Consider the following 11,110-nt stretch of genomic DNA (forward strand, 5'->3'; position numbering starts at 1 on the left):
CTTTAATTTTTTTGGGAAAAGCAGAATCAGCATCATGAGAAGCCTGACTGGGATCAGAAGCCATTTCTCCACCTGTGCACGGTATTAGTCTTACCCTGGCCTCAGGATGAAGGACAAGAGGTGGCCCATTGGGTTTCTAGACACTTGAGTTCTCAGACAGTCTTTCCTATCAGGTTGGAATAAGGAATAGTGGCCACAGAATTGGATGGAGGCCAGATAATTCCAAATACTTTCTTCTCAGGGTCTAGAGACAAGGTGCACTTCCTACTTATGTCCAGCAGAGGGAGACACAGCGCAGGGCGCCCAGCTTGTCAGGGCTTCTGTTTCAGACCTGCAGTCTCCCAGAGTGCAACCCTTCTGTGTGGGCAGAGCTTTCCTCAGTAAGGAAAGAAAGCACTGAGGTGCTCTTTGACTTCCAGACTCCCATTTCTCTTTATGAACATAAAATCTAGGCTTCTGTCAGTTTTCCTATTTCCTCCCCTAGTTAGTCCTGAGAGCGGGGGCTGTGGAGTGCAGACAAGAGCTAAGGAAGGAAGGAATCCCCAGGCTGGAAAAAAGAGCACCAACGACCTAACACCAAATTTATCACTTTTAAAAACAAGAGATTAAGGAACATCCAGTGTCCATGAGTTTCCACACCGCAGTGGCGATTCCGGGATGCCAACTCCTTTCAGACCTGTTGCAGGGGAGGAAAGGGAAGGTGACCGACGGGCCATGGGGTCATCCTTCCCTCTGGTCAGCCCAACTGGCTACCTTCAGAGGCAGCTGCTGCTGTTAATCTCATCTGAGCCCTCTCTTCTAGTCAGGGTTTGGGAAGCATCTCTGCTCTCAGCCCATAATACTTTGGTTCCACCTGCCCTTTATTAAAAAATAAAATCAAATCCATGGCCTACTTTCATCACCTGTTCCAGAAGGCATACATAACAAACTTTCCATTCGATCCTCCCTGCAGCCACTTAATCCCGTCTCTCTTTGTCAGAAGGGATATTTGGGCTCGTACCACAAAGGTTAAATTTTCAGTGACTGATTGACGCTGCTCTTTTGTCTACACTTCTGGCTCTAAACTCTAGGCCCTACAGCCTGCTCTTCTGCTGGCCCAAAGCCCAGCCCATGGGGCTTACCAAGCTGGCTCCCTGGGAATCCGCTGGTGGCAAGGGGTCCTTTGTGCTGGGCTGCACACCACACTGCTCCTGAATCTTGGGGGTGGATGCTGCAGGCTCTAGGGAGGGAAAGTGGGTGGGTGGTGGAGGGAGAACCAGTCCTTATACAGGGGCTGCAGCTGCTGAGAAGGGGCCCCCAAGACCCACTGGGTACAGATCTACCCTGCCATTGGTAGGGTAGATCTAACTGCCTCTGGTCAGTTGGTCAGTTACTATGATAGCTCACTACCCCCCCCCCCCCCCCCCCGTAGCCAGGGATTGAAAAGTAAAAACAAAACCACCAAACCCTCTAAAAAGTTAAAACTAAAATTAGAGCATAAACTCAGGTGAGGCTAAGCCTGACATGAATTGCTTTGATCCCACTCAGTGTAACCATTCACTGGACTGCAGAAAAAAATCATGTGTTTGATTGCAGGATGCTCTGCCAGGTAGGTGTGTTACATGACACACAGAACAGACAGTATGTGTCACTTTCACATAGCTGGAAATGGTAAGAATTCTGGAACAAACTGGAACCGTGGCTGTGGATTAACACCATCAGCTCTGCGTTCCCGTGCTGAACCAGACTCACTGGAAGACTCCAAGGCAACCCCAGTGAAACAGACACCAGCTCTGCCGGTGAACTGGCCAGTCGTGGAGGTGGAACTGTAGCCCTGGCTCTGGGGAAGGGCCAAATACTGTTTTCAACCTGGTGGAGTTTCCTCATTTCCCAGCCACATGAAGATATCTGTGGTCCAAGGTGGTAGCTTACAGTAAGACAAAGTGATTCAAACGTGATGTATGGAATACATCATGTCCTTGACTGAGCCTTAGGCCTGCTATTCCATCTCTCCCAGGCTGTGACTCCTCCCCTTCCCTCAGTGGGTAAAGCTGGCTGGGGAACACACCTCCCAGGCTTGTACATACTTTGTGCTATCCCAGGAGTACCCGACCTTGACGCTGAGCCTGTGTCTGGGATCTCAAGTGGGCAGGACTCCTGGGTCCCTGTGCTCTCAGCAGCTTCCTCAGGTTCCTCTCCTTGCTTCTGTTGCCCTAGGTGATGCTCAACCATCGTCTGGAGCTCTTGGGGGCATAAAGGAGGAAACATTGACTATGACTACCTAAAATCTCCCTTGGGGAGTTCTTTCAAATTCAGTAGCCCCACCAATGGGTCTGTGTACATTTCTGGGTGCTTGAATTTCCAGTGTGATGAGATCCTAAACAGGGAGGAACACTGACTGGGCAACAACGAGAGACATGAAACAGGAGCATAAATGTTCTTTCAAAGGCAAGTAGGAGAGGGAAAGAGCCTTCACGTACACAAGACACTCCTAACGTACTAGTGTCCATGGTCTCCCTAGGGGCAGGAGAGAGGCCTCAGTTTGGAGTCAAGGAATACAGCACCTTCCACATGCTGTGCTGATGAGGTCACGTGCTATTTATCTACCATAGTGAGGAGGTGGCATTCAGGCTTGGGCTACAAGAGACTCCTGCATATAGCACCAGCTCTACTCAAATAAAGGCAGACCCAGTGACCTCCCAAGGGTTCCTGGCACAGGGCTACTAGATCTTCTCCCTAGCTTCAGGCAGAAGGGAAATTGGAAAGGAGATGCCAAACCTTTCATGGTGGGTGTGGTCCTTGTCATCTTCTTCCGTTGCCGTGGAGACATTGACAAAGTGGACTGTGAAGACACAGAACCTGGATAGGTGCCAGTCCTCCCTCACCCCCTTTGCCTTGGCATGCTTTTGGACTAGAGGTCAGGGCAGGTGGGTTTCAGGAGAAAGAAGATTCCGCCAGGCTGAGCATGGAGATTGTAAGATGAGCATCAAGGCCTTACTGGTGGGGAACAAGGCTTTTGCTTTGGGTTCTGGGGAGCTTACTCAGGGCCTGTATATCTAAGTGGGCGCTCTTTCTCACTGAGCCACACCCTAGATCTAGAGGGCCAGGGTTTGACTTTTGAGGCTGGACTGAGTAGGAGGGGCCAGCTCACCTTGAGAAGTGGGTTGGGGATCCTGTCTTCATCTATCTCTGAGGGAAATCGGAAACACAACAACAACAACAGCAACAACAAACAACAACAACAAAGCCAGTGATAAGAGCAGGAAATCCTGGGAGTCCCCAAAGACTTGAGTTCTGAAGGAGAAGGGACTCCATAGTCACCTGCATCCCGAGCTGTCCCAGGAGCCTGCTCTCTCTGGAGCCCCCTGTACTGCTGCTTGGCTTTGCCAAGGCTCAGGCCTTGTAGCCTAAGCCTGTCTCCTGGCCTCAGGCCTTGACGTTTGTGAAGGCAGATTTGGGGTCCTTCTGCTTTTTTCCCTCCTCTTCACCCCCAAAGCCAGAGCTGAGCTTTCCCAGGAGCAGGGCTCCCTGAGAGAGAATACCAAACTCGTTCTGATCAGGCCCACACATGTGCATCATTTACGGAAGTTGTGGGGAAGCTGGAGACTTGGGCATCCCAGATTTCAGACTAGCCTGGTTACTTCTTTTGCATACTTACCAAGCTCTTCTGACATTCTCCAAGACCTTGTTCTGTTTCCAGACCTTGGTGGGGACTCTGGTGACCAGAATCCCATTTTCTCCCTGAGCTGTTTCAAACCGTCCCCCCTCCTCCCGGGACCTGATGCCAGCTGATGGAGGCGGTCTCTCCCCCTCACAGCTGTCACTGCCTTTGGAAGTGGGGACAGTGACATCTCAGTTGCTGGAGAAACCTAGAAGGCTGTTGTCACAGCAACCTGCACTTAGTTGACCACCCCAGTTCCTGGGAGACTTAGGGACCAGGTAGTGCCCTCCTCTCCTAGCACAGCCCCATCTTGGGGTGAACGCTTACCCCCAGGTCTGCCCTTCCTCTCTAGCACCCACCCTCTTCCAAGGACCCCCTTCTTCCCAGCACTTGTCCCAGGGTTACCTGGGGATGACTGGTCACTGGTCAGCACAAGGGCTGCAGGGGTGGGGCGGCGCCTCCGGATCTGTGTCAGGGGAGGAGGAAGAGGTTGAAGCGCACCAGGAACACCTTTCAGGTTAACTCTGTCCATCTCTAAAGAGTGTCATGTTACCGTGTGGAGTTCACCTGGGCCGTCTATGCGACCCCTCCCTGGCCTGCCTTCCCACCCCACTCTTGCCCTACTCGGCTTTCCTTACAGCTTTGTCCACTCTGGGCACTGATTTCTGTTGTCTTCTGGTCAATCCTGGATCAATGTTCAGAAATAACATGAGGTCAGAGGACTTCCCTCAGCTTCCAGTCCAGTCCCTAAGCAGACATTAACCTTTGGTGGGCTCATACCCGTCTGCAGAAGGGCTGGGACCCGTCTGTGGAAGGGATCCCTTAGGCTCTCCCATCGTGAAGGAAGAAGGGTTTGAGTACACCTCTCCCCTGACCGCCACAGCTCCTCAACACTATGAGGTTTCTTTAGCTTTGGACACACTGGCTTTCTGATTAGTTAGGGAACAGGGGAAGTGGTCCCAATGGTGAACAGGATGCGAGGAGGGGTCTTGGTCCTGACCAGCCCCAGGGGAAACTGGGGTGTGAAGCTGATTGGTGGCTAAGGATCCAGCTGGGCTCTAGCCTCCCTCCTGCTGGCGGTTTTAACTGTTGTCCCGCTGGCTATTAAGCTGACTGTTGCTGAATTCCACTGACTCTTGGGAGGTGTAGTTTTTCCCTTTCTGGGGAAGGTTTGGAAGACCTTCCAGAGCTCCTGCAGTTCTCTCAGGTAAAGCAAACAGCTGTGGGGAAGCAGGAAGGAGTGAGGACCCAAAGGATCAGGTTTTGATGTGTTTGTACTATCACTTGGCATTGTCACCACTGGCAGTGGTAGCTGGAGGTGACAAGATGCCTAGAAAGTGGGAATAGTAGGAGGGCCTGTGTGAGCCAGAGGGTCTCTTCCCAAAGGAAAAAAAGCACGTATGGAAGGGGGCTTCAGGGGACATCAGTGACATCTGCTTTTAGTGATGTTTCAAGGTCCCAGTAGAGCCATACATGTGTGTGTGTGTGTTTAGATATTAAGTGTGAATTGTCTCTGGCTGTTCCTGGTACAAGATGCTTCATGTGTGTAGCAGTGGGACCCTCTCTTTGCTAGGATCTGACTCCTTGCCTTGTGACTGAGTGGGGGGGCGGTGAGATGGTTAGTGGGGGTTGGGATGGTCACTGGAGAGGAGTGGAAGTCACTGAGCCTGGGTGGAATGAGGATTAGTGACTTAACAGCACCCATATTGGGAGCCCAAGGGGCTGAACAGGTCCCATACAGACTTTTTTTGCCCTAGACAAGGATTTGAAGGACCCTGAGTACTTGAGAATTGTGATATTGTCAGAGGGAGGAGAGCCAGACTCCCTGGGTCCTAGGCAACCAACAGACAGGTCTCTTTTCTGTTTCTGCCCCCAGCTCTCCTGGTTTTCAAGGGCATATGAAGGTTGTGGTGCAGCCCCCACTCCCAACTCTGCTGTGCCCTTAGCTTCCCACTGGGGTAGGAGCTCCTGCTATGCTTGGAACATTTGTCTACACACTTGGTAACACAACAGGAAGGACTGGGGGCAAACGTTTAGGCCCAGGAAACAGATTTCTGAAGACTAGAAAAGAGTGGGCAGAGCCCCAGATTTTGCCCCCTTTGGCTCCCTAACACTGTCACGTGCCCACATATGCTCCTTTGCCCCCAACTCCGTGAATCAGTAAGCCTGCCCTCCTTCCTCCCACCTCAACACCAAACAGAAATAGGTGTCATATCCTGTCTGCCAGTGCGAGGCAGCTCTCAGAACCTCTGGTTCCTCCCCACTCCTGAGCTTCCATTCCTGGGTCAGAAGTCATCTTAGTCAATCTCCTGTCTTAGGGCATAGTCCTATTTCTTGAGCCCATGGAACAACTTCTCCTCCTCCTCCTCCTCCTCCTCCTCCTCCTCCTCCTCCTCCTCCTCCTCCTTCTCCCCATCTCCCCTCTCCCTCAGGTGTGTGAGGTGAGTTCTGGAGGTGCTGGAAGGCCGGGTACCTGGCCCTCCCTTGCCTGGAGGAGCAGAAGTTTTAAAGAGCACATGCGCTGTCCCCTTTTTGTCCACACCCAATTCTATCAATCAGCCTAAGCAACGTGGAAACATCTCTCCCTCTTACCCATCCCCAGAGGTCTCAGAGTCTCTCAGGTGGGAAGCTCTGCAGTGAGCGGCAGCCCTAGCCTGGAGAGAGCTAGATGCTCCTGTGGAGTTGGTCTCCACATGGCCAGGGAATGCGCAAAGAGACAGGCTGCAGGTAGTAGTAGCCTTTCCATACGCTCACTGACGCTGAAGCACACTGCTCACTCACACACTGCCGCCTCTGCCAGGCTGTTCTGAGCTAAAAATAGGCCAGGCCAGGAGGCTGGGCCAGGGCCCTGCACTCCCACCCCGTGAGCCAAGCTCTCTTGGTGACTTGACCCCAGCCCTAGATGCTCTAGTCGACTGCACTGAGCCTCACATCCCACCCCCACCCCGTACTCCAAAGGGCAGGAGTTAGACCCAGGACCCACGTGCTCCTATTTGCAGAAGGGAACAAACATCAGCTTGCAGACCCCCGCCCTCGCCTCAAAGCTCCTCCATCGCTGTCTCCATCCCCTTGGGTGCCACACTCAGAGCCCAAGTGCGGATGAGTCGGAGGGGCGGAGCTGTCTTTTTTCACACTTGACGCCCCCCGCCCTGTGCTCTCTCCCGGCGGTCAGTGCCAACACCCAGCCGGGAAACTCCGGGGGTTGACTGAGAGTGAGGGGACGCAAGGTCGCCAGCGGGGGAGGGATCGTGTCCCCAAGGCAGGGCAGAGGGAAACGACGCTCTCGGAGACACCCCGCACAGGGACCCGCACTGACTGGGAGACGTGGCTCCGCCATTGGGGGAGGGGTCGGAAACCCCCCATAAACTGGGCGAGTGCATCCCCGGAGAGGTGCGGGGCCAGGCAGGGGGGCTGGGCAAGGATTCAGGTTCCATGACCCGGTCCCTAATCCTTCGCTGAGTACCGCTGCCCCGCCCTGCCCATACCTGTTCGGCCGCCTCGGGGTCCAGGTGCGGCTCCAGCAGCGGCACGGTGAACTGGATCTTCCGTGGGCTGTTATCCGGCTCCATGGCGTGGGGCACCGCGGCGGCGGGACTCGGGCTGGGAACTCGGGACTCCCTCTCCGCTGCGCTCCAGCCCCGGCCCTAGCCGGGCGCTAGGCTCGGCTCGCAGCTCCCGGCTCGGCGCGCCCCACTCGGCCCGGGGACTGTGCTGCTGCGGATTGGCTCCGCACCGCCCCTCCCGGCCCCCTCCTCCCCAAGTCCTGAGCTTTAACCCCGTCGTGGCTGCGCTGGCGGCTGCGCAGGTCGCGGCCCCTCAGGCTGGAGAGCCAGACCTGGTCGGGTCTCTGTCGTAGTCCATCGGCAGGCGGGCATCCAGGTATCCTAGACTCTGGGCAGGAGGTAGATGTGAAAAGGGGCTATCAAGAACTTCTTCAAGCTGGGGCAGGTTTCAGCGTCTGGGGAAGTGGAAGGGCGCAGTCTGAGAGGAAGATGGTATTTATGATGTAAAGGAGATTCCATAAAGAGAAAAGGTGGAAAGGGCATTTAGGCACGCAGCAGGAGAGATTAAGGTTAGACTAAGAGAGGACTTTTCCTTGAGGAAAACTCTAGAGTGGAAGTGAAAACTTGGAGGGCAGGTATGGGCTTTGGATCCTGTCCAGTTTTGGGAACACCCCGAACAGGGAGAGGAGGAGCAGGCTGAGGAGGGTCTCAAGAGCATGGCTGGAATGAGAGAGGGCCAAGGGCCTGGGAAGAGCGGGCCATTTAGGGTAAAGAAGGAGCCTGGGGGTGAAAGCCAATCCTGCTTGCGAACTAGATTTCACTTTCTGCTTGCCACATTATGGGACTTCAGAGGAGGTGAAAGCCTGCAAGGGGAGCTTGAGGATGAGATGGGGCAGGATGGAGAAGGGCGCCCCTCTGGAGGGGAGGACTGTTTACAGATGTCTGGTGTCCACTTTCCCTGTTGGCCAAAGGAAGAAAATGCTTTACTGGGACAGGACACGAGGAGAACGTACTGCGTTGGTATGGGACCAGTGAGGACAAAAGGATGCTCATAGGAGCTGGAGTGCCCTGTACTAGGGTGGGGTCACTGGGGAGGGGCCCCTGATGGATTTAGGAGGCACAGGGGACAGAGATAGAGGAGAAGAAAAGCCTCCAGTGCCGGAGGAGGCACACAACAGGGCCATGACAGCAGTTTCTAATCCTTTCTTTCTTTCTTTCTTTCTTTCTTTCTTTCTTTCTCTGCTCCCCTCCCTGCCTCTCCCTTTCCCTTCAACCCTCTCCCAAGGACCCCATGCTCCCAATTTACTCAGGAGATCTTATCTTTTTCTACTTCCCAGTAGATTAGATCTATGTATGAGGCAGGGTCCTCGCAGGTTTAGGCATGGCTCCAGGAGAATGGGGTCTTGGTCACCTACCCACCCCCCACTCTAGAGGGCAGCTTTAACCCTCAGTCTGGGATCCTCTATAAGGCTTTCCATGGCCCCTTCCCCTCTTTCCTCCAAAAATAGCCGCCCTCCCCCTCCCCCTCTTCCCCTAGGGATCTCTTTACACAGCTGGCAGGCTCAGCTTTCTCCTGGGCAAGGCCAGGTTGCAGCCACTCAGCAGTGGGCCCTCCATTTGCTGTTCACTGTAGCGGAGACTCTGGGAACGCCTTTCCTTGCCATGCCCCCTCTCACAGCCTCTTTGCTCTGTTTGGATAGTGGGGCACATCCCAGGGCAGGGGTTCCGGAAGAAGTGGTGAAGCTACCTAACGGAGACAAGGCATGGGTGCCTTAGTCATTGTTTTTCTCTTAATTTCTCCCTCCCACACACACTCTTAGGGACACTGTGTCCTCTAAAGAGAGTCATTTTTTTGTCCCCTTGTCCTGGACTGAAGGACCTGAAGGCACAATCTCCACCTCTGACTGGAGCTCACCCCCCACCTCCTTTTCGGTGTCAGAATCTCCATGCTTCATTGCTGAGGGTCCGTGGAGTAAGGGAGCTGACCCAGAGGCAGCCCACATCTGATGTAGTGCTGGGGGTGCGAGGCCTCCTGGCTTGTCTCCATGCACAACCTCAGTGTGAGGGCTCCTCTATCTGGTCCCTTATGAGATTCCACTCTGCAGGGTGTTTACTTAGATTCCTTTCCCTTAAATTTTAGTCCCAGAATGCCTTGCTGTTCTCAGTGTTTCTGTCTCAGTCTCCAGATTCCGACTTCCCTTTTTCTGAAAGTTCTAGGCTAGGTGGGGGCCAAGGGAGGCTTAGTGGGGATGATAAGAGGGTCCTTGGAGCCGCTGTGTAGCAGTGATGGCAGGGTCTAGGGTGTCCAGGGAGGTCAGAGGAAAGAGAGAGTTCCCTGGCCTGTCTGGCGGGAGGGAGGTGGAGCGGTCCCCAGCACAGCTTCCGCAGGTCGAATGGAGTGGTGACTGTGAAGGTGTGTGCATGTGCCCTGAGCTTAATTTCCTCAGCCTTGAAACTGGCTTAACAAGAGGCAATCCTGTTATATTAGCGAGAGGATTGGGCTTATTTTGTCCCCAAATGGGTTACATCCACTGCGTGCTTGCGAATGTTTTCTTCTTTGGTGCTTGCCAAAGCAGGGCCTAGGAAAGGGCTATTGATGCCTTCAGAACTCCTGGTGGGGGTGGGTGATATACCAGGAGTACATTCCAGCCTTTTATCAGTCAGGTCCTGCGTCTCCGATGCTTGTCAGATCAGCTGTTCTTAACATCCAGCTGTGTCCACATCAGCATGGGTAATCATTCTACCCTATTAACACTCCCCCCTCCCCCCGTTAATGATTAAATCTAATGACTTTGACCTGGAGGTAGGATGATGGAAAATTTCCTAGTTACAGGACAGGATGAGGGTAGGTTACCAGGAGCAGGGAGGCAGGCCAAGGCCTCCTGGGTTCTGGTGTGTTGTTGTAGGTGGCTTGGGGAGCAGATGCCAGCTTTCCTTCCGGGGCTCTCAGCAGGGGAGGGTGGCTGCAGGAGGGGGTCATTTGAAAGTTATAGCTTGACAGAGAGCTCTGGGCCCTAGCCCTGCTCTGCATCCCCTTTTCCATCTATCCCTGCTGTGACTGGAGGTCCCATGGTTTTCTAGAGTGTGTGTGACAGTGTATAACTTGCAGAGGGGCTTACAGTGGTGGGGATTCTTCATTTCCGGAGTCTAGAGGTTCCAGGTAAAGGAGTCAGAAGGACCTGGCACTCGGGAAGAGTGCCTCCTGCTTTTTCTGGTTACTTCCAGATGTTTCTTGGCTTGTGACAGCACAGCTTCAGTTTCTGTGTCTATGTTCATGGGGCCTGCGTCCCTCTTGTGCGTCTTCTCCATGTCCTCTCTGTGCCCACGGCAAATCCAAGGCAGTTTTTTCTGGACACTCTTAACCAACGATGACAGCAGCAATCTGGTTGCCTTCTAGGTCTAGGGGGGCATGCATGTTTATCTTGTAAACAGACTGGTGAGAAGGTCTGGCCAGTATCTGGACAGCCATCCTAGATACTGTAGTTGTGCTCAGGCTGGCCCAGGAGGCTAGTGACTCTGGGTCTCTCTCCTGTGTCTAGAAGTGCTCAGGACCCTGGGGGGTTGGTCTAGGTCTACAGGTCTTGAAGAGGATGCTTCTAGGGGTAGAGAGTGGAAGGACAGAAGCAGGGAATTCCTCAGCAGCCAGGATCCCTTTGCCCTTGAGGCAACCTTATTGCTGTGGGCCTGAGACAGATCCAGGAGGAGCTCTGCTCCCAGGGTCTCACGCTCATTCTCACCTTGCCAGACAAACTCTGAGAGCCAAGGTATTCACAGCGGTTTGTTCTTCCAGGCTGCAGTTCCCTCTCTCTCCTTCTGAGAACACATCCTTCTCAGGGGCCACATGTTCAGCCCTGGGGAAAATGGGTACTCGTGTCCCATGAGGCCTAGGATAAGGGGTAAGAAGAGGATGGGGCTGGGAATGCTGTTCTTTCTTCCTCACAAATGCCCCTCTTGGCTTGCTGAGATG

General features: G+C 53.8%; 1 protein-coding gene across 2 annotated transcripts; it reads right to left on the reverse strand.

Annotated features, from left to right (window-relative positions):
* Positions 1 to 3: 3 nt before the first annotated feature.
* Ppp1r1a (protein phosphatase 1 regulatory inhibitor subunit 1A) lies at positions 4 to 7,373 on the reverse strand. 2 transcript variants are annotated; one of them, XM_041668821.1, is made up of 7 exons: positions 7,126 to 7,373; positions 4,046 to 4,106; positions 3,131 to 3,168; positions 2,758 to 2,821; positions 2,067 to 2,231; positions 1,122 to 1,219; positions 4 to 676 (listed from the first exon to the last, which is right to left on the reverse strand). In XM_041668821.1, exons 1-7 carry the CDS (start codon positions 7,207 to 7,209, stop codon positions 671 to 673), a joined length of 516 nt encoding a protein of 171 aa, XP_041524755.1. In that variant the 5' UTR covers positions 7,210 to 7,373; the 3' UTR covers positions 4 to 670. The 2 variants fall into 2 exon arrangements, with proteins under 2 accessions (XP_041524755.1, XP_041524756.1); XM_041668822.1 differs by having other exon boundaries at positions 18 to 676; positions 2,067 to 2,222; positions 7,126 to 7,366.
* Positions 7,374 to 11,110: the final 3,737 nt, after the last annotated feature.

This window comes from Microtus oregoni, unplaced genomic scaffold (genome assembly GCF_018167655.1).
Source record: "Microtus oregoni isolate MIOR12 unplaced genomic scaffold, Mior012 000019F_ref0000042, whole genome shotgun sequence".
Taxonomy (NCBI): domain Eukaryota; kingdom Metazoa; phylum Chordata; class Mammalia; order Rodentia; family Cricetidae; genus Microtus; species Microtus oregoni.

What these genes read in the sequence shown, in the direction of transcription:
- Ppp1r1a (XM_041668821.1), bottom strand. Translation starts at nt 7,209, where the DNA reads ATGGAGCCGGATAACAGCCCACGGAAGATCCAGTTCACCGTGCCGCTG. An exon ending in CAGTGACCAGTCATCCCCAG is followed by an intron (nt 3,169 to 4,045) that starts GTAACCCTGGGA and finishes GATTTCCCTCAG; the next exon opens with AGATAGATGAAGACAGGATC. An exon ending in GACCACACCCACCATGAAAG is followed by an intron (nt 2,232 to 2,757) that starts GTTTGGCATCTC and finishes TTCCTCCTTTAT; the next exon opens with GCCCCCAAGAGCTCCAGACG.